Source organism: Halichoeres trimaculatus, unplaced genomic scaffold (assembly GCF_033239565.1).
Source record: "Halichoeres trimaculatus isolate MK-OKI-2021-1 unplaced genomic scaffold, fHalTri1.1 fHalTri1_scaffold_8, whole genome shotgun sequence".
Taxonomy (NCBI): domain Eukaryota; kingdom Metazoa; phylum Chordata; class Actinopteri; order Labriformes; family Labridae; genus Halichoeres; species Halichoeres trimaculatus.
In genome coordinates, this window is record NW_027437186.1 from 3,980,024 (window position 1) to 4,003,767 (window position 23,744).

General features: G+C 40.4%; 1 protein-coding gene across 1 annotated transcript in view; it reads left to right on the forward strand.

The window, feature by feature from the left end:
* The window catches only part of slc24a3 (solute carrier family 24 member 3), a 142,647-nt gene extending 121,938 nt beyond the window's left edge, over nt 1-20,709 (forward strand). The window contains exons 12-17 of the mRNA XM_074676117.1: nt 1,590-1,830; nt 3,935-4,101; nt 7,262-7,376; nt 7,815-7,927; nt 14,662-14,727; nt 14,868-20,709. Of these exons, the coding sequence (XP_074532218.1) occupies nt 1,590-1,830; nt 3,935-4,101; nt 7,262-7,376; nt 7,815-7,927; nt 14,662-14,727; nt 14,868-15,017 (852 nt within the window). The 3' untranslated portion in view covers nt 15,018-20,709. The remainder of the gene's footprint in view (nt 1-1,589; nt 1,831-3,934; nt 4,102-7,261; nt 7,377-7,814; nt 7,928-14,661; nt 14,728-14,867) is intronic.
* Nucleotides 20,710-23,744: the final 3,035 nt, after the last annotated feature.

Below are 23,744 nucleotides of genomic sequence, written 5' to 3' on the forward strand. Positions count from 1 at the left end.
TTTGTTCATGGATAGCAGTCACATGGTTGCTCAGCTCTGTTCAGTTACAGGCCAAAAAGCAAAAATGTCATGGTTAGAGAAGCAATGTTATTGAAATAAATTGGATGTAGACATACACCAATCGATTGGTGCTGATTTCCTTAATTTTGGGTGATTGGTGATCAGCTCATTTTACATATGAAACTGATCTTATATACCTCAGGGAAGGTCTGACAGCCAGCCATTGTCGCTTTTTGCCCTGAGACCTAAAGCGCAGGACACTTTATTGGTTGTTTAAGTTGGAACATAAAGATTTTTGGTTTCACAGGTATTGTTCAATAACTTTCAATAAAATAAGATTGGAACATTGAAGGTATATGCTGTCAGTTATGAAAAGATAAAGATAGGTATCGGCAGGTCAGGCTTTTTAAAGATCGGTGCACCCCTAATTGGATGCATCTGGTTTCTGTTGATATCATCTACAGTTCCTCTCCTTAAACTGGGGATTCAAATTATAACATGTAAGAGCTCTAAAACTGCACTTCACAATGAGTTATGATTCTGATATTTGTAGTTATAGGTGGTAAAAGATGCAAGCAAAGTCACAAAGTGCCTCACATCTTATAAATGTAAAGACAGGGTACTAAAAAGAGAATCAATGCTAAAATGATCAAACATTAAAAACAGCCACAGTAAAATATTTTTTTTTAAATCACAAACAATCAAAAGCGTACAATGATAAAATTTAAGTTGTCCATCACTGAAAACACAAACAAGCGTAATGGTCTCACACAAGAGATAAACTGTCAATCCATTCAGCATGTTATATAGCTCTTAATCTACCAAAAAAAACATTTTGAGCACTTTAGCTTGATGCTAATGTACATTGGAAATTGTATCAATATGCTAGCATTTTGGATAAACTGGTAAAACTTTGAATTTCCAGCAGAATATCAACTTTCATCATTGAACACACAGACCACTGTACCTAACCTCCTCACAAGAGATTTATTTTCAAGCCATTCAACATGTTATATCACTCTTAACACCACACAACAGTGTTGTGTAGATGGCTGAAAGAGTTGTCATCCCAACTTTGAAAGATCACTTATTAATGTTAACACGTCATCACGTAAAATCGGGCCAAAACTATAAACAGCAACATAACAATTAAGATTAACCACACAGCAATGACCAAAATGAACAGTTTTGGATGTTTTGACGACAAACACTCATTGGTATCATATAATAGCACAGCACTCTACAGTAACCAGAAATAAACATGAAACCTGATTTTCAACAGGATATACGTCATGCTTGCCTATGCATAACTCCAATGTACATAGCATAGCTGATACATCCTGGTCCTAAAGGTGCTGCTGTAAATTCAGTGTGAAGTCACATGAGAACCAAGACGAGGTTATGGGCTTTAAGCGCTCAGTTGACACTGATACCATTACCCAAACGTCTGGCTGTCACCTGACTGGATAAATATCCTAACCTCCGACTCCTAGTCTTTAAAAAGTCTCTTTCAGTTTCATGTTTGAGTGGAGTCCTCGCTGCAGCACCAACATGTAATTGTTCTTGGTGTGTGTGTGTGTGTGATACAGAGGCAGCGTCTGATCAACACACGGACTCTGACCAATGGTGACTCTGATGTCCCAGTCAAAGGAGGAAGTAGGCGGGGCATTGAAAACGGCCTGTCCGGAGCAGAGACGGCTGTCAGCAGTCGCCACGATGACCGGGATGGAGGCAACGAGACGGAGAATGAAGACAACGAGAACAACGGGAATGATGAAGAGGAAGAGGAGGAGGATGGAGAGGGACCATTTGTACCTTTTCAGTGCCCAGGTACCTGCTGCTGTTCCATCACTAATCAGCTCTTATCTTTGCTGACCTGTGTCACATGATAGTGGAGACCTATCAGACATGAGACACAGATGACACTGTCTCTTCTGTCTCTTTATGAAGGATTGATAATATCTTTAAAGTTTTCAGCACAGCAGCGTAGTTTAAAAAACAACAACAACAAAAAAAAACGATTGTGTCACTTCCACAGCAGCTGGTTTGGATCTCTGCTGAGGACAGGACTGTTCCTGTTCCTGATATCATCCCTCAGGACTTCACTTGATATTCAGTTATGCCAGAATAGAATGCAGATATATGTGCAAATAGGTAATGAAAACAAAATGAAGCTTTACTTGAACACAAACCAAGCATTTCTGCTTTGAACTGGACAACTTCTCACATCCACTTACATCAAAAACAAACTTTTGAACTTTAAGTATTGAATATCTGATCCATTTATTTAAGTTGTGTAAAAACAAGTTTACATCTTCTGACAGCTTTCGTAGACTTAGATGGACTTAGTTTGGCTTTTTTTTTTTTTTTGCTTCACCCTCATGCTTTATCTTACACTCTGTCTTGTTTTCTGTTAATGTTGTGAACCAAAAGTTTATCAGTCTCTATCAGTGCAGTGATGAAGATCAGCTTCTAAGAAATCACAGAAAATGAACATGTATGACCATGAAATGATCATACTGAATACATTAACACTGTATACACTGAACTGTAAAAGGCCATTCCACCAAATCAGCGCCATTTGTGTCCCCAGGAAATAAAATGAAACTACCTTTGATGCTGGAAAAATAGCATTTGTTGCCTGTTCCCACTGAAATTAGACTTCACAATGAAACATAGTGGGCTCTACTTTCATAGACCAGGCGCAAGCGCAGGCGCACCTGCCCTGTGCCGGCCTGTGCACAGCGGTGCGCAGCACGAAATTAACACTGCACAGGGTGCGCCAGGCTTCCGCCCCCTGCGCTGCGCCACGAAATTAGAATAGAAAATAGAATAGAATAGAAAATACTTTATTTGTAAATTAGAGCCCAATTAGTGAAACCCTTCAGAAAGGTTGTGTTTTTTTTTAATATTTGTGTTTGTCCCTATTCCTGCTATACTTTACGTGTTTTCCCTTAGAGGAAAAATAAGCAATTTAGTTGAAATTCACATTTTAGTCGTGTTCCTGGGTTTTCACTCAGCCCTGTTACCCTGACACATTACCCCCTCCGAAAAAATGTCACATGTTCCACAGGAAGTAGCATCATTCAGATCCTCTGCAGGCCATGGGAACGCCAAAAGTTAGTCCACTCATTTATTTTTTATACAGAATCTGATATTTGACTGAGGGGTTTAAAATCTCAGTTCAGTCCTGTTACCTCCATTTTTTTTCTTTTTTTAATGTTATTATTCTTTTTACGATACAAATGTGTTGCTGTGATGTGCTCAGGGTCAACTTGTTATTAGCATAAATTCCACGAGGCTATGTTTCATGTATTTAATAACTCCATATTAAAAACTTAATTAGCCCTGTTACCCAAATGAGGAGAAGCAGGAACATAAGTTAACTTAATAGTGACTTTTAGGATTTTTACATTTTAAAATTTTGATTACTTAAACTTTTATGACTGAGATCTGTTCCCTAATCTGATTACTATACTTGCAGAGAACAAAGCTCCCACAAAGTGCTGCAGAAAAGCAGCAAGAAATAAACAGACACACTTTAACATGCTTCTTAGACATCACATGTGTTTTGGGAGCTGGACTAAGAAAGATGGGACCATCTTCAGCCCAGGAACCTTGTCAAAAATTAAATACAGTTGTCTGAAATGGGCCAGTTCACATCTTGAGTATTTTACGGTGTATTATCAGATTTAAAACTGATAAAAAGACAAAATGAAACTTTATTTTCAGTGAGTTACATCAAGCAAATGGCACCGACTCAGTGGAACGGCCCATAGACTGTCTTTCAAACAGAACTACAGTTACTGTGTGCTGACAGTAACGTCTTCCTTCAGAGATCTCACTTACCTGTCTCTTCCTCTATCCTTTTCTTCTCAAGCTCTCTGTATAAACCTCTGTTTCACAGTCTGTGTGCTGTCCTGTGTGTTTGCAGCTGGTGTGTGCAACAAGCTGAAGTGGCTGCTGGCCTGGCCCCTGTGTCTCCTGCTCTACTTCACCGTCCCCAACTGCTCCAAACCACGCTGGGAGAACTATTTTATGCTGTCCTTTGTGGCCTCCACCCTGTGGATCGCCGCCTTCTCCTACATCATGGTGTGGATGGTAAGAGAAGAAGATGAGAAGACAAATAACGTGCCTGTGATGCTCCTCTGTCTGAGCATGTCACTCTTTGGTGGTATTCTGTTTGTGTCAGTCCCTGATATGTCTGAGAGAATTAAAGTGGATCGAATGATTCTGTGGTGACTGTCTGTGAGGACTTTCTAATGATCTTAAAAAAAACTCTCCATGCTAAATCTGAGCAAGATTATAATCCACAACTTAAAATGAGATTATCACCTCCAATATGGGTCATTCCTCAGCTTTTCTTAGGACCAAGTTGATTTACAGCACTTCTAAGTCTCTATGACAACACCATGTCAGGTGACAAAGTTAAGGAGACAGAAGAGAGATCTGTGTTTTTCTCTTCTGAAAATGATTTCTGTGATTAATTTTGTAGTGATGGTGGACACTGGAGCCTAACTGTCAGACAGAAAAAGGACAGAAGAGCAGAAGAAAGAGAAACAGGAGAGAGATAGAGCACAAGCTAAAGGCTAACACAGGGGCTCAAGGTTAAAATACAAGCCAAAGGCTAAAACACATGCTAATGGCTGAAAAACAAGCTAAAGACTAAAAAACAGTCTGAAGTCTAAAACACAGGCTAAAGGCTTAAATATGAGCTAAAGGCTAAAACACAAGCTAATGGCTAAATCAAAGGATTCAGGCTAAGATACAAGCTGAAAGCTAAAACACTAGCTAATGGCTAAAACACAGGATTGAGGCTAAGGCTGAAAGCTAAAAACCTAAAAGCTGAAAGTTAAAACACAGGCTAAAGGCTAAAACATAAGCTAATGGCCAAAAGACAAGCGAAAAAGTACGAGCTTTTCTGGGTTCTTCTCACAACTTCATGAAATATAAAGTTTTTCCTCTACTGAAAGACAAGCACTTACCGTGTTGATGACCTACTTGGACAGAGGCAAAAAAAAACATGGACACAACGCATGATCCATCTGACCCAACTTTCCTCCATTCATCTCCCTCTTCTTCTTGAGAGTCTTTTCGTCTTGTGGCAAATCAGCTGAAAGTTGCAATAGCGCCACCTGCTGTTCTGGTGTGTGCTTGTGGATCAAGCAGTTGATCTTAAATCCTAAATTAGAAGTGTTCTGTTAAGAAAATTGAATATTTGTTTTTATGTTTTCATCAGTTTTCCCAGAACATACACTTAATTGTATTGCCTTCCTTTAGTGGACTTTGTGCAGAAGTATAACAAAGTGTTAAAGGCACACTCTGCTTCCTACAAATATTAAAGCAAGTTTTTATACATTGCATTTTCAGCACATTAAAGCTAAAAACAATTGAAATTAAAAACTAAAAGCAACAAACATTGGTCCAAACTCTGACAGCATTCATGGCAATGCGTAAATTATCATTTCCACTTAAATAATGATGCAAAAAGAAAATGTTTGTCCTTTCTCCAGTTTCTTCAGTCACACTTTAGGCTTATGGCACTTTAAATGTCTGGAATTACCCATCTAGAACAGCAATTATAGGCTGTCATTGTCACGTAAACAGGCACTCTAAATAGGCTTCATGCAATATAGGAGCCTAAAAGTAAAATATCAATGAAGAGGATCCTTTTGTCAGCACAGTTACTCATCGTTCTCGGTTAACAGGGAATGTAGGGCTTTATAGGGTTTCAGTGTAACCAAGGGGGAACATTGTCTTAACATTAGATCTTGGTTTGGTTCTAACTAACCTTTGGACTACCAAAAGCTAACGTTCCCTTTACATTCTGTGTTACTAGGGTTAAGTCTAAAAAAAGGGTAAAGGCTAAAATATGAGCTAAAGGCTAAAACACAGGCATAAGGCTAATACATGAGCTAATGGCTAAAACAGAAGCTAAAATGTTTGTGCTAATGTCGATTCCAACCCACAGTCAGCAGTTATTCTGCAGTGGTCTGTTCAAACTTGAGAGTCTATCAATAAAATGAAGAGTGAGGTTACGTTAGCTCTGATTGGTAGATGACTGACGTGACATAACCAGGATTCACCAACATTACACATTACTGACATGTCTCACAGCATCAGGCCTGCCGGTAGTGCTACATATAGCCGACTACCAAACTACAGTACAAACTGACAAAGTTCACTTGTTGTCACATTTCTAACTTAGGAGCTACTCAACTGTTGATAAATACCTTACCTTGCCACGTGATATCCTGTAAAAGTTTTATGAACAAAGAAAAGTTGTTTTCAAAAGAAGATCTGATGTCTATTCATTTCCAAAACAAAGACATACCTTGTAAAGAGTCACATATCCAAGACAGTTTGCGCATGACACTTTCATATCTTAATATTAATGCCAGATACCACAATATTGAAACTATACAACATTACTAAAGGTGAAAATTAGGTATTTTTCAGAAAAAAATACAAAAGGATGTAGAAAATGCAGTTTTACTGATGAGAACCAACTTTCAGTCATCAAATTTATCGTAAAGTCACCAATAATCAGGTGACTGCCTGAGCTGTACACGCAGGGCGAGGGGGGAAATCTGTATTGATAATATCATTTATTTTGTGATACCAACATCTTGAATGTTCATATCTAGATAAAGATACAATAACGATAAATCTCTCAGCCCTAGTTACTATTTTAATCAGAGAAATGATGGGTTTGGTTTATAAAGCATGCTCTTGTCAGGGTTGGAAGTACCTCACTTAAAATACAGGAAGATAAAGAAATAAAGAGAAAGTTAAAACAAACAACACATAGAGGTACAGACAGATTTTTAAAAGATTGGACCTTTGAATGGGTGTGTATGTGGTTTCTGGTGTTTCTGCAGTCAGCCTCAAGTGGACACTTAAGGAACTGCAGTTTTCAGCACTTCTGCATAAGTCCCACATTTTCAGACTGGGCTGCTGCTTGTTACTGAATCTATATAATGTATGAGTTTTCATCACATTATGATGTGTTGAGTTACTCCTGTCCTGACACACCTGACACTGAGCACTCTCCCAATCCGATAAAAGCAACAGTCAGAAAGAATCACTCTCCCTCCCTTTAATGAGACTTTAAGAGCTCAGTCAAACTCCATTCTCCATGAGTCTCTCTCCTTCGTTTATCTTTTGCTCTGACAGGAGGACACGCTGGGTCACAGGAGGACACACTGCTGCCGAAATACAAGCAGTAATAATGTGTGTGTGTGTGTGTCTGCTCTGTCAGGTAACAGTGATAGGCTTCACGCTTGGGATCCCAGATGTCATCATGGGTATTACCTTCCTGGCAGCCGGCACCAGTGTCCCCGACTGCATGGCCAGCCTGATAGTGGCAAGACAAGGTAATTACTCTCACACAAAATGACACACACACATACACACAAGTGGAAGCTCAACAACAGAATCAAAGGAAGATGAAGGATAGAGAGGAAGGAAAGGAGAGGAGGTGGGAAAGATTGTGATCCTGCCATCAAAGAAGACAGACCGACAGGGTTCCTTTCCATCCTTTCATCTGTGTTTATTCTTGCTCCTGTCATCAAATATTTAACGGGCTCTGTCTGTCTGTGCTCGGGGGCTTGCTGGGAGACTCACCACAGCAGTTCTGTCATCCATCTCCTGCTTTGTAGCTTTTTCACCTTCTGTCGGCCTCCGTCAAAAAGATGCTTCATCTGATGACCCCGCCTCTGTCTGACCTGAAGCACACTCCTGAAAACCTATTGCACGCTCACTTTCATTTTAACCTCTCTTTTCTTCTCATATTTTGATCTGTGCCTGCTCAGGAATGGGAGACATGGCAGTGTCCAATTCCATCGGCAGTAACGTGTTTGACATCTTGGTGGGCCTTGGTCTCCCCTGGGCCTTGAAGACACTGGCTATCAACTATGGCTCTGATGTAAGCTACAAACTCTTTCTCCTCTACTCAGAGTCTCACAGTGGGAGCAGTGTACTCTACCCAGAGACGGTGCTAATGTCTTTCAGTTGAACATTTCTTTGTTTAGTCCTTGGCCTTCACACACACCTGCAGTATGTTTAAGGCTTTACTTACATGCAGTAGGTTGTATCTTGTTTGTCTGGCTTAGTCATGACCACAGACTGTAGAATATATGAAAGTAGTCACGATGACCTCACCCTTCTGGCTGTAAAGCTGAGTTTTGAAGCTGACTGCAGTGCTCACCATTTTGGAAATGGTGAACTCAGATGAGCAGATATATGTTCTGACAGAGAATATTTTGTTTGAGCCAGCCTGTGAACATGGGATCGGCTTTTTGGAAAAGCAGTTTTAATGTTATGACAGACTCTTTCATTTTAACTGACGCTACTTTGTTTTTATCTCATGAACATTCAGGCCCTGTTTACATGACGTTTTCCACCAATGTTACAGCAGCTTATTTCTACATGTTCCCAGGTGGCCTAGGCAGAGTTTTTCACAGTAATACAAATACAGTTTTCAGTTTGTGTTAATTCTTCTGACTGCTGTCATTCGCACATATGCCAATTACAGGGCTTTTTCCACAGCGTAAATGAAGGCTCTTCAAATTTCAGTATTTCTCAAAATTTGCCTATAACAGTCTGAGCCTGTAACAGTCAAAGTCTAAAACAGTCTGAGCCTATGACAGTCTGAGCCTATAACAGTCTGAGTCTATAACAGTCTGAGCTTTGAACAATCTGAGCCCATAACAGTATGAGCCTATAACAGTCTGAGCCTGCGACAGTCTGAGCCTTTTACAGTCTGAGCCCATAACAGTCTGAGCCTATAACAGTCTGAGCCCATAACAGTCTGAGCCTATAACAGTCAGAGCCTATAACAGTCTGAGCCGATAACAGTCTGAGCCTATAACAGTCTGAGCCCATAACAGTCTGAGCCTATAACAGTCTGAGCCTAAAACAATCTAAGCCTGTGACAGTCTGAGCCTATAACAGTCTGAACCTTATCACAGTCTGAGTCTACGACAGTCTGAGCCTATAACAGTCTGAGCCTATGACAGTCTGAGCCTATAACATTTTGAGCCTATAACAGTTAAACAGTCTACATCTAAAACAGTCTGAGCCTATAACAGTTTGAGCCCATAACATTCTGAGTCCAAAACAGTCTGAGCCTGTAACAGTCAAAGTCTAAAACAGTCTGAGCCTATGACAGTCTGAACCTATAACAGTATGAGCCTATAACAGTCTGAGTCTATAACAGTCTAAGCCTATGACAGTCTGAGCCTATAACAGTCTTAGTCTATAACAGTCTGAGCTTTGAACAATCTGAGCCCATAACAGTATAACCCTTTAACAGTCTGAGCCTGTGACAGTGACCCTATAACAGTCTGAGCCCATAACAGTCTGAGCCTATAACAGTCGGAGCCTGTGACAGTCTGAGCCTTTTACAGTCTGAGCCCATAACAGTCTGAGCCTATAACAGTCTGAGCCCATAACAGTCTGAGCCTATAACAGTCTGAGCCTATAACAATCTGAGCCCATAACAGTCTGAGCCTATAACAGTCTGAGCCCATAACAGTCTGAGCCTATAACAGTCTGAGCCTAAAACAATCTGAGCCTGTGACAGTCTGAGCCTATAACAGTCTGAACCTTATCACAGTCTGAGTCTATGACAGTCTGAGCCTATAACAGTCTGAGCCTATGACAGTCTGAGCCTATAACATTTTGAGCATATAACAGTTAAACAGTCTACATCTAAAACAGTCTGAGCCTATAACAGTCTGAGCCTATAACAGTCTGAGCCCATAACATTCTGAGTCCAAAACAGTCTGAGCCTGTAACAGTCAAAGTCTAAAACAGTCTGAGCCTATGACAGTCTGAACCTATGACAGTATGAGCCTATAACAGTCTGAGTCTATAACAGTCTAAGCCTATGACAGTCTGAGCCTATAACAGTCTTAGTCTATAACAGTCTGAGCCTTGAACAATCTGAGCCCATAACAGTATGAGCCTATAACAGTCTGAGCCTGTGACAGTGACCCTATAACAGTCTGAGCCCATAACAGTCTGAGCCTATAACAGTCTGAGCCCATAACAGTCTGAGCCTATAACAGTCTGAGCCTATAACAGTCTGAGCCCATAACAGTCTGAGCCTATAACAGTCTGAGCCCATAACAGTCTGAGCCTTTTCACAGTCTGAGTCTATGACAGTCTGAGCCTATAACAGTTTAAGCTTATGACAGTCTGAGCCTATGACAGTTTGAACCCATAACAGTCTGAGTCTAAAACAGTCTGAGCCTATGACAGTCTGAGCCTATAACATTTTGAGCCTTTAACAGTTTAACAGTCTACGTCTAAAACAGTCTGAGCCTATAACAGTCTGAGCCCATAACATTCTGAGTCCAAAAAAGTCTGAGCCTATAACAGTTTAAGCCTTTAACAGTCTGAACCCATAACTGTCTGAGCATATAACGGTTTTAGCCTATAACAGTCTAAGCCTATAACAGTCTGAGCCTATAACAGTTTGAGCCTATAACAGTCTAAGCCTATAACAGTCTAAGCCTATAACAGTCTGAGCCTTTAACAGTCTGAGTCTATAACAGTCAGAATCTTTAACAGTCTACATCTAAAACAGTCTGAGCCTATAACAGTCTGAGCCCATAACATTCTGAGTCCAAAAAAGTCTGAGCCTATAACAGTCTAAGCCTATAACAGTCTGAGCCTATAACAGTCTGAGCCTATAACAGTTTGAGCCTATAACAGTCTAAGCCTTTAACAGTCTGAGCCCATAACAGTCTGAGCCTATAACAGTCTGAGCCCATAACAGTCTGAGCCTATAACAGTCTGAGCCTAAAACAATCTGAGCCTGTGACAGTCTGAGCCTATAACAGTCTGAACCTTATCACAGTCTGAGTCTATGACAGTCTGAGCCTATAACAGTCTGAGCCTATGACAGTCTGAGCCTATAACATTTTTAGCCTATAACAGTTAAACAGTCTACATCTAAAACAGTCTGATCCTATAACAGTCTGAGCCCATAACATTCTGAGTCCAAAACAGTCTGAGCCTGTAACAGTCAAAGTCTAAAACAGTCTGAGCCTATGACAGTCTGAACCTATGACAGTATGAGCCTATAACAGTCTGAGTCTATAACAGTCTAAGCCTATAACAGTCTGAACCTATGACAGTATGAGCCTATAACAGTCTGAGTCTATAACAGTCTAAGCCTATGACAGTCTGAGTCTATAACAGTCTTAGTCTATAACAGTCTGAGCTTTGAACAATCTTTGCCCATAACAGTATGAGCCTATAACAGTCTGAGCCTGTGACAGTGACCCTATGTCAGTCTGAGCCTATAACAGTCTGAGCCCATAACAGTCTGAGCCTATAACAGTCTGAGCCCATAACATCTGAGCCTATAACAGTCTGAGCCTAAAACAATCTGAGCCTGTGACAGTCTGAGCCTATAACAGTCTGAACCTTTTCACAGTCTGAGTCTATGACAGTCTGAGCCTATAACAGTTTAAGCTTATGACAGTCTGAGCCTATGATTGTTTGAACCTATAACAGTCTGAGTCTAAAACAGTCTGAGCCTATAACAGTCTGAGCCCATAACAGTCTGAGCCTATAACAGTCTGAGCCTATAACAGTCTGAGCCCATAACAGTCTGAGCCTATAACAGTCTGAGCCCATAACAGTCTGAGCCTTTTCACAGTCTGAGTCTATGACAGTCTGAGCCTATAACAGTTTAAGCTTATGACAGTCTGAGCCTATGACAGTTTGAACCCATAACAGTCTGAGTCTAAAACAGTCTGAGCCTATGACAGTCTGAGCCTATAACATTTTGAGCCTTTAACAGTTTAACAGTCTACGTCTAAAACAGTCTGAGCCTATAACAGTCTGAGCCCATAACATTCTGAGTCCAAAAAAGTCTGAGCCTATAACAGTTTAAGCCTTTAACAGTCTGAACCCATAACTGTCTGAGCATATAACGGTTTTAGCCTATAACAGTCTAAGCCTATAACAGTCTGAGCCTATAACAGTTTGAGCCTATAACAGTCTAAGCCTATAACAGTCTAAGCCTATAACAGTCTGAGCCTTTAACAGTCTGAGTCTATAACAGTCAGAATCTTTAACAGTCTACATCTAAAACAGTCTGAGCCTATAACAGTCTGAGCCCATAACATTCTGAGTCCAAAAAAGTCTGAGCCTATAACAGTCTAAGCCTATAACAGTCTGAGCCTATAACAGTCTGAGCCTATAACAGTTTGAGCCTATAACAGTCTAAGCCTTTAACAGTCTGAGCCCATAACAGTCTGAGCCTATTACAGTCTGAGCCCATAACAGTCTGAGCCTATAACAGTCTGAGCCTAAAACAATCTGAGCCTGTGACAGTCTGAGCCTATAACAGTCTGAACCTTATCACAGTCTGAGTCTATGACAGTCTGAGCCTATAACAGTCTGAGCCTATGACAGTCTGAGCCTATAACATTTTTAGCCTATAACAGTTAAACAGTCTACATCTAAAACAGTCTGATCCTATAACAGTCTGAGCCCATAACATTCTGAGTCCAAAACAGTCTGAGCCTGTAACAGTCAAAGTCTAAAACAGTCTGAGCCTATGACAGTCTGAACCTATGACAGTATGAGCCTATAACAGTCTGAGTCTATAACAGTCTAAGCCTATAACAGTCTGAACCTATGACAGTATGAGCCTATAACAGTCTGAGTCTATAACAGTCTAAGCCTATGACAGTCTGAGTCTATAACAGTCTTAGTCTATAACAGTCTGAGCTTTGAACAATCTTTGCCCATAACAGTATGAGCCTATAACAGTCTGAGCCTGTGACAGTGACCCTATGTCAGTCTGAGCCTATAACAGTCTGAGCCCATAACAGTCTGAGCCTATAACAGTCTGAGCCCATAACATCTGAGCCTATAACAGTCTGAGCCTAAAACAATCTGAGCCTGTGACAGTCTGAGCCTATAACAGTCTGAACCTTTTCACAGTCTGAGTCTATGACAGTCTGAGCCTATAACAGTTTAAGCTTATGACAGTCTGAGCCTATGATTGTTTGAACCTATAACAGTCTGAGTCTAAAACAGTCTGAGCCTATGACAGTCTGAGCCCATAACATTTTGAGCCTTTAACAGTTTAACAGTCTACGTCTAAAACAGTCTGAGCCTATAACAGTCTGAGCCCATAACATTCTGAGTCCAAAAAAGTCTGAGCCTATAACAGTTTAAGCCTTTAACAGTCTGAGCCCATTACTGTCTGAGCATATAACGGTTTTAGCCTATAACAGTCTAAGCCTATAACAGTCTAAGCCTATAACAGTCTTAGCCTATAACAGTCTAAGCCTATAACAGTTTGAGCCTATAACAGTCTGAGCCTATAACAGTCTGAGCCTATAACAGTTTGAGCCTATAACAGTCTAAGCCTATAACAGTCTAAGCCTATAACAGTCTGAGCCTTTAACAGTCTGAGTCTATAACAGTCAGAATCTTTAACAGTCTGAGTCTATAACAGTCTGAGCTTTGAATAATCTGAGCCTTTAGCAGCTGAGTCTATATTAACCTGAGCCAATAACAGTATAAGTGTGTTTATACAATTTTAATATCTAAAGCTTGCTGTCTATATATTTTTATCTGTCAGAGTTTTGGTGATCACAGAGTGACAGACTTGAACATGGATCAGGGAAACGTTACAAGGCGGGGCTTTTTTTTGGAGCTGTTTATTTTCAGGTTTACCAACAGAAACCTTTAGTGTTATTTAACAGCTATTTTTAATATAAGATTTCAGCCTTCAACAAGCCTCACAAACACTTATCAACAAATCACAGAGGTTAAACTTTAAGACTCATGGGGTATCGTGTTGTACGGAAAAAAACAGCTGATGTCCAATGCACTCTGAGTCTGGATACTATGATTAGGATTCCAACATGGAAGATCATTACATGGACAATGGCTGTTTTCTTAACTTCCTACTACATCCTACATGTGAATGTAGGATGTAGTAGGCACTAGTATGTAGTCTGACTGTTCTGTTGGGTCCTCTGGTTTTCAGTTTCAGAAAATGGAGCTACAGCTGATGGATTTCCTTTTTCCTTCATTATAAAAGTACAACACAAACTATGGGCAGATCTTGGCATTTCAGTTATTTTGTTGATCATATCAAAGCAGAATCATCATGTTTAATTTTTTATCATTGACTAAAAATTAATCTGGAAGGGATTTTGATTTTTACAGCTGATGGAAAAAACACCTCCATATAATCCATGTATGGTTTAAAAGAAGTGAATGAGTGGTTTACATGGGCTTTTATGAATTTGGAGAAGTTAACACCTCATTTATAACTGGAAGTAACAAGATTTCCTGGCTATCTCACGGACTGTCTCACATTAGTGTTGTTGTATTGTAGTTAAAATGCTTACTCTTCAATGCCAATGACTCTCTGAGCGTGAGCTGCATGTCAGTTTAAGTCAAAAATGCATTTAAAAACAAATCTGAGTGAAATAAGAACAGTTAAATGATAACAGAGTTTTTTCTGAACTTCTGTGAAACGGTGACGAGGAGTCGAGGTGGAAAATCTGAAGACAGAATCAGTTCTGCTCATCCTTCTGTGACTCCTCTGAGATCAAGTCTGTGTGGTTAAAAAAACCTGTCACGTCAGACTCTTATTGACACGTTATCTTGTTGCAGATCAAACTCAACAGCAAAGGACTGATCTTCTCTGTGGGGCTCCTGCTGGCCTCCGTGTTTCTGACTGTGAGTACACAGCAGCCTGTCAGATCTCTCCCTTCTCTCGCTGTGTTTGTCTCAATCTGCTTATTGATCGGTTTACTTACCTGTCTCTCCCCCTGCCTCCCTCCTTGTCTGCCTGTCTGTCTATCTGTCTGTCTGTCCAGGTGACGGGGGTTCACCTGAATAAGTGGACGTTGGACAAGCGTCTGGGTTTCATGTGTCTCTTCCTCTACTCCGTCTTCCTTTGCTTCTCCTGCCTCATCGAGTACAACATCTTCACCTTCGTCAACCTGCCAACCTGCCGCGACGACTGAGGCACACAAAAACATGCACACACACACACACACACACACACATGATAAGTGGTGTTTGCCGGGAAGCGGACTGGTGCATTAATTATCTTTGATATTTGATGAGAGGATGAGAACATGGGCGTATTGCTCTGAGTATTTTTTAGAAGCAGGATTCTTCACAAACACCATTCCTGCTTCATTCCCTCGTGTAAGAAGAGATCCCACTCTGCTTTTTATTTCTTTTCTCATTGTTCGTCTTGAAGTCCATCTTTCTGCTCGGTGCAATATGAAGCTGCTCTGGTGTTCGCTGAGGACCAGAGAGCGCGGGGATGATTTCAGGAGCAGGGATGGAAACGACTGACTTTCTCTAAGCCCAGGACTGCACTGAGACCAACAGCAACAAAAATCTCTTGAACTAACTACTGCTTACATCTGATGTGAGGTCTTTTATTTTGAAACTCCCAGTGTTATCGTGTGAATGTGGTGTTGTTCACTAGCTGCTAACCTTTCCTGAGAGGAAAGTGGGATCTACTAAATGTACCCATTGAGAATAATAATGATTAAAGCAATGATGTATTGGGGTGGGGGATAGTTTAGCGCTGTGTTGCAGAAAACGAGGATTATTATAGCAAAAGGGTAATGTGTGATGCAGATTAACACATTTCCCTGCTCTGTACCTGTTTGCAGAGCATCACCCACGGCCCCTTTTTTAACATTTCTTCAACTAGCAGCTGTAGCTTCTGTGTTTTGTATTGGAAATGTATCAGATTTACGGAGAGTTATTTTTTGGCTTCTCTTTGTAAATAGCCCATTTTTGTAAATACTCACAGATTTGATATTTATTATTTATTCTCGTCAAACGCACATTTCTCCTCTTGGAGGTCAACAAAACATCCCAGGAGATTTTAGTCATGAATCCAGGAGTCCACTTCAGTCCACATCCAAGGTATTTTCAGAAGACCACTGGTGTTCCAACAAGCACAAGTTTCTCTGGAGGTGGATTTCATCCAGCTGGAGCTCTGCGATGATGTTTCAGATTCAACTTTGCACTGAAGAGCTTAAACTAGCTTCACAGGGAGGCTGCGACCGCCCCTCTTTCCTGATGCACGCTGATTACAAGGAGAGTATCCTGGTAAAATGACGCAGGTTTGTCTGAGTTTGTGGTGTGGAGAGTGTAAACGGGACACTTTGGTTGCAGATTGATGGACTGCTGCTTTCCTCTTACGCAGAGCTGACCAAACAGACTGAAAAAACAGAGGTGGCATTATTTAACGGCTCAGCCATGCATGTGTGAAGAGGTGTGTCCTGGATGGTAGATGAATGTCGTGTTTCCTCACTCCTTTGTGCTCCCAAAGACAAAGTGAGCCCTTTCAGTGGTTTCATCTTAGGAGTAAAGATGCAATATAAGGCATCAGGACTTTAGGACCAGCTCTGGTATCAAAAAGCTGGGTTATCATTCCTATCCAGGAGTTCTTTGTATTTTGTAATGCCTGTCTACTTTTGTCCAGATACGGTAGGTTTGTGATACATGAATATTCCTAGTTTTTAGAGCACGTATACTGTGGTTCGTGAACCCCCACTTACAGACTTTTTATTCCACTATGAGGGTCGAGGCACGCCAGCAAAGTCACACAATTCCTCAAAGACCTCCAGCGATGTGGAAGTGAACACTCGCCTGTCAGGGCCTGTTTGTGCTCACGACCCAGCTCTCCAATGTCATCTGTTCCTCCTGATTGGTTCACTTCAAAGTGTCCCTCCCCTTTTTTTCTCACTGAGGGAAAACTGATGAAATGAAGTCTGAATTCTTTCAGGTATACTGAATTTATTGATCAGTTACATAACATGTCAAACCTGATTATGGTCTTTTGAATGTAAAATTAATCATGTGCTTTTGTGTTTTTATCTGGTTTAAATGTATTTATTTTTTGAGACACAGGCAGAAACTCAGTGCTACGACCGGGAAACAGGGTTTAAATGTGTTTTTGATCTAATGTAACGCAATAACTATGACCTTAAACATGTGTAAATATGCTTTAATGATCAAAGATGTATTTATAAGAGTTTAAAAAGATATATTTAGAGTGGATATGATGTTTTATCTGTATGTGACACTGCAAACACGTGACTTTTAAAGAGGGGGTATTCTGCTTTTCATTTTTCAAACTTGGATATAAATCTCTGAGTCTGTCTGCAAACTGATCCAAACACTCTGTTTTCAAAATTTGATTGAGATCTACACAAGACTTCCTGAAATGATGAGATCACCACATAAGGATCTCCAAACATGCTCATGACACGTTGAAGAGGTGGGCCTCGAACACTGAGGTCTAATCAGGGGGCTGGCCAATCAGAGGGAAGGGGGTATGTGGAGTGGGGAGCCTTAGAGAGACATCAGCCAAAACAAAGTGTTTCAGACAGAGGCTGAAATGAGAGTTTTCTAAAACACCAGGGAGAGATTTTTTTTCAGTCCAAAGGGACAGAATCGAGACCACAAAAGAGCACAATGCCCCCTCTTTAATAAATCAATCAATTAATCAATTATTGACCATACAAAATATCAAATACCAAACTGGACTGTTATCAACATAATGACTCCAGAGAACATTAAACAGCTTCAAACATGGTCATAACGACCTTCCATATCAGTGTATAAAAGCTTAGAAACTTTATTTAAATGTTCATTTTATCATCCTCTGAGTGCTCTCTTCAGTTTCTCTCACATCTGTTAGGTTTAAATCAAAGCTCATGTCAGGAAGTTTGAGCTGGCTTTAAAACAGGAAAAAAGTGGAAGGTGTTGTTTCCTGACCCCCAGCATGCTGATGAGACAGTCTATGAATCTTTGCTGCATGGTGTGTGATTCATTTAAATGTCCAGAAAAAACAGGATGGCTATACCTCCCTCTTCTAAAACACAGATGTTGCAGCTTCAACCACAGGGGGGCGCCAAAAATTGGACACAAACTAGAAATTCCTCATATGGGCTTTTATGTTATGCTGCCCAATCCTAAACTCTGCTCTCTTTGACTATGAGGTGGTGAAGTTGTGGTTACACCAATAATAATGTATAGCTTAAAGAGTCTGTGAGGAGGTTCTGAGTGACCTTGTAAAGATCTCCCTCTTCTGTGACTAATTTTGTAATGATGGTGGACACTGGAGCCTAACTGTTAGACAGAAAAAGGACAGAAAAGCAGAAGACAGATGAACAAAAGAGTGATACAGCCCAAGCTAAAGGCTAAAACACAAGTTATAGAATAAAATGTGAGCTAAAGGCCAAGACACAAGCACGCTTCAGAGCACCAGGCTGTCACTGGCGCTAATTATAGCCAGCTACTAAACTAGTACAAACTGAAAATGTTTGCTTGTTGCCACGTTTCAAACAACAGTGTAACGTAACTGTAACCTTAGCTTGTCTTGTTGTATCCAGTTAAATGTCTTAAACAAAGAAAAGTTGTTTTCTAAAACAAGATCTCCACTCATTTCTAAAACAAACACACGCCTTGTTAAGAGTCACGTCTTCACGACAGTGTGTATGAGACGCCAGGACAAGAAGTGGCGCTGCAGTCTGATTAAAACAGCTCCTCCTCACAGTCTCCTTAATGTATACAGATGTTTATCGATTCAGTGTTAGGGTGTTTCACACCTGGATTGTTTGGGGCAGTTGTTCCAAACAGTGAGCAGCCCCCCGCCCCCCGAAAGTTTGGTTCGTGTGGGCATATGTAAACACAGCAATCGCGCTCGTATGCGAGACAAAACAAGCAGATAGAGATCGCCAAAAATAGATGGTCTTGGCTCGCTTCCATTCGAGCCCTGTAGCGTTTCCTGTGCAGTGAGAACACAAACGCCCCAGCAACTGGCACAACTGACTTATAACTGTGGCTCACGCTGTAGTGATGGGGGCAGTAATGAGCTCAGTTAACAACTGTACAGTCAAAACAGTAGAGGAAGAATGAGTTGAAGAATCAACAATAGCAGAAAAGAGGTAGAGAAGCCTGAGGAACAGAAAAAATGAGTTGTAGGCTCACATGGAACAGCCAGGAAATAAAATGCCTCATTGAAATATGCACAGAAGAGCACATCTGCCAAATGCTGGACACTACCCACAAAAATATGGAGGTCTACAGGACGCTCCCTTGAGCAGTGCCTCGCCAAAGCTAAAAAACTAAGCCACATAAATGCTGTAATGCAAACTAGCCACACACGTTGATGCTTTAGGGTGGGTAAGAACATGAATGAATGAACGAAGATAGGGAAACTCTCGCCTTCCGGGTATGATTTCTGACCAATGAGAGAAAAATTCGATCACGCTTTGACATTTGTTTACAACTTTGGACCGCAACAGACTTTTGCCTTGTGAACATAAACGAACTAAGTGACAACCATTAAAACTGTATCATTTTTGCCACTGAATTGAAACAAAGCAAACGAGCCACAGGCGTGAATACACCTTTAAATACAGTTTTAAATAAACATAAGAATTGATTTAAAAGTTAATTCTTCTATCACTCTTTCTAGTGAAATATTCAAAGATTTAAGTTCTTTGATGTTTATTTTGCTTAAATACGCAAATGCTGCACTGTCTGACACAAATCCATGCTGGAGTATGGCTTTTTATTTTGTTTCATTGTCATTCCATTGTTTGTGTGTGTGTGTGTGGTGTAGTCCTAATATTTGAATACCACAACAAGGACTTGCACACTGCACACCTGACACCATCAGAGCCTTTGGGACTCAGCGCTCAGGCTTCAGTGTGGACGCTGGGACTGAGCATGAAACAGAAATCAAAGAGAAGTCACTCATTGGAAGTAATTGTTTTGTTTATATAACCATCATAATGTTACTCAGGCGTTGGTCCATGGAACAAAGTGATATTAGTTTTGTTTCCTGATGATAAGTTGACTGATAGAGTCTTTACTCATTGTTAATACTGACAGAGGCATAAACCATCCTTCATATCTGACATGTTATCAGTTTTGTTCTGATCCAGGGCATTTTTACAGTTGATCTTGGGTATCAAAGACGATCTGTTTCATGCACTTTATTGTTTTACACCTGACTTCGTGGAATATTAGGTCCATTACATCCTGTGCTGCTATTCACTGCACGGCCCTCCAACTGAACGTGGGGCACCGTGTCTTTAAAACCAACCAAACTACCACAGAGATGCTCACGTTTTCAAAAAGCAGCATCTCATAAAGGAGATTTCTAAAGAATTTGTGATATTCACAGGGGTGATATTGCTGATGTATATTTGTATAAAGATAGGTAAACATGTATTTGTATATTTTTTGTCTCAATCTGTATATCTGTTGAATATATTTTCATAGATGCTAGGTCTCCCTTGTACTTCCCTTTGGTTTGATGTGTTTGAGACCTCTGAAGCTAATGTCCTTTGTTTACTCGCATGGAGGTATATTTCACTTTAATAAATTATTTATGGAAAAATCTTAATGTATTTGGGAAGGGGGTCCATTGTGTTTTTAGATGGCACTGGGTTTAGTATGAACTGAATATCCTAGATGACTGCATGCCGTCACTAGCGTAGGATACGAGAGGTGAAGTGTGAGTGTTTGCAGACGATACGGCTCTCCACGTGTCCAAGCTTTACCTCTGTCTGCACAAGAAACCTTCAACAGAACGGTTTGCTTTGTGTTTGGGTGTTTCAGATGTCATTTTAGAGACCATTTTGCTACATGAGCATTAATAAAGTTGTCTTTGCTTAAGGTAACAAAAGCCTTGTCTTTGTTATTTGTTGTTTGGACCAACAGACTCACAAATACACATGGAAACATATCTTCGGCAAAGGCTTGGGTGTACTTCTATGTTGATTATTTCTTAAGTGAATGAGTGAAATTAACCCATTCTGCCAGCATCATAGGGGGCTTTTTGTCCAATGAAGGATACAGATCAGCCCACTGACACTTGGAGAGCAAATAATACTGATTGCACTACACCAACAGATCAGTAGGTGGCAGTAAAGACAATGATAAAGGCTGTTCAGCAAAGATGATATCATAGAAGGCAGTGACAGGAAGTTCAGCTCTTTTTAGAAAGTCAGGTCTTTTAGCGTCCAAGCAGCTCCTAATGTAGTTTCATTTGTTGCTTCATAATTTAGCCTAGCATGGCAAATAAAAGGATTTGTGTACTGATAAACCCTTTTGCATTCAGTGTCTTTATGAGGAGCCTCAAAATTGCCTCGTTATGTGCATTAGTTCTGTTACAAAGCAGTTGTTCTTATTTTTGTTTCATTTTTTAATCAATACAAATAAAACACTGGGTGCAAACCCCATGCTCTCAGTTAAATAGTATTGTATAAATGTTAACTTCTTTTAACCTAAAAACACATTATAATGTACATTTCAGTCAGTTATTTTCTGAACTGCTTATCCTGTGCAGGGTTGCAGGTGGCTGGAGCCTATCCCAGCTGTCATTGGCCGAGTGGTGGGGTACATCCTGGACTGGTCGCCAGCCAATCACAGGGCTGACCCAGACAGACAGACAACCATTCATGCAGACACTCGCACCTATGGACAATTTTAGAGTGCTCAATTAACCTGGTGAGCATGTTATGGACTGTGGGAGGAAGCCAGAGTACCCAGTACTCCACACAGAAAGGCCCACTGGCCAAGCTGGGATTTGAACCGGTGACCTTCCGTCCAACTAACTGTTGCACCACCGTGCATCCACTAGTGTACATTTTATAAAATAAAATGGGCCAATTTAGTCCCAAGAAGCAGGGGCGGCGTTATGGGTGGCCCAAAGGTCCCAGGCCCACCCACTTTTCAGCAGGCCTAACCCAAACTTTACTTTTAATTTTTATCTATTTATTCTATAAATAGGTTTATAATAAAACATAGCAAAACTTTGTCACTTCATGTTGTTTTTTTTGTTAGTGTTAGATGCTCTTTCTTTTGAAAATGTGCAATGTTTTCTAGCCTGTTGAAAAAAAAGTCATTGAGTCACGAAACATTTGGCCTAATGTGGGCGGGAGCAGAACGTCATTTTGTGAAAGACTGATTTTTATTGATTTAATTTAACCGTGCAGTGCAGCCCACTGGTGCATTACAGCACCACTCTTCGGTCAGTACCATGGAGAGGGATTGCAGGTACATCCGTCCGATGCACAAAAGGGTTTTAAGAAATGTAAATGAAGGTGAAACAAGAAACCAAATCTGCTTTAAAACCACACATAGTAACAGTAGTATATTGTCAGTTGTTTTTTATGAATTAATGATCTACAAACTTTTGTAACTTAAAGGGCAACTCCGTTTTTTTGACAGCTGGACCTTATTTATAGGTGTGTGCATGCTCATATACTCACTCAGACAAACATTGTGCAGCTCGGAGTCCTTCAGAAGTTATTTAGATCCAACCGATTTTAGCCGTACTTAGCGGGGGCCACGGCAAGGGAGCTTCAGCGCGGGACATAATCTCTGCAAAATCGCTCATTTCAGCTATATTTTTTCATCACATTTTCCGGAGTTGCCCTTTGAGGCCCGTCCAAAATTTGTCCGTCCCACCCAAAACTGAAATCCTGGCTCCATCCCTGCCAAGAAGTATTAAAAAAGTACACTTTTAAATACACCAATATTACACTGGTATAAGTATATTTGCTGCAAAAAGTCTACTTGAAAAATATACTTGAACTTTACATAAACTTTAAGTTTGGGTTTCTCAAACTTTTTTAGACCATAGACATTTTTCCAAGGACCCCATCATCATTGATTACCATAATGTTGATACTATTTAATAATGTAAAGTATGTAGTACTCTGCATCAATAGAATATGGCTGCATTTATACTTTCCAATAAAGTCATTTTGTAAACTTTGACTCCAAGGTTATTTTTGGGTCTCTTTCTATCGTTGCCCACTATGAAGTGTTAGACATGTCATGATTATATCAGAATTAATCCCATGGCACAAAACTAAATTTGGCAGGAGTTACCAGAAAAATAGAAAATTTTGTAGGTGCAAGTGATCCCAGTTTGTTGAAATGGATCAGCAAAGAAATAAATCACTTATTAAATTATTTGATTTTTGAGAAGCAGCTCGTCAGTTTAAGAGGTTCATTGCCACACTGAGCTGATGACAAGAAGTTTGGTCAGTACATCCTAAAATCTGATAGAGGTACAGCAACACACTGACTCATTCACATCAAGTGGAAATGTGGGCTGTGAGCTCCCTCTAGTGGTGATATCTCAGTATGAGTTTTGATAAATGAATAACTGAAACTTTTTTTCCTTTTCCAACATTTATTAAGTGCAAAAGAATATTTATGAAACTGCATAATGACAAAGAATAAACAGGAACACTTTTCCTGGATGCATGTGATGATTTGACACCATGAAGAAAATTTCATACACTGAGAAGCCGTCTGTGAAAAATCCCCGCACAGAGACACATAAATACTCGCTTTGCTCACTGAAAGAATAAAAAGTTAGATAACTGGAAACATTGTAGCATGAATCCATTCAAGCTACGGACACTTGGCCTCCAGAGAAACACATGATGAGCTTCAAACAGGTTACACACAGGCGTCAATCTGACCAGGAGCTGTGGGGTCAGCGCAAAGAGGAGTTCTAGGATCTAAGACCGAGGCTTGATGTGTTTTAGTTGAAGGGTTTAACAGAGCTAATGACTGGCTGTCAGATCACTGCAGGACAACTGGGCCTTTAAAGGAAGCTCCAACAAGGATCAGAGTGTTCCTCGGTATCAGTAACAAAAAAAAGGCCTGATGGTTAAGTTAAGATT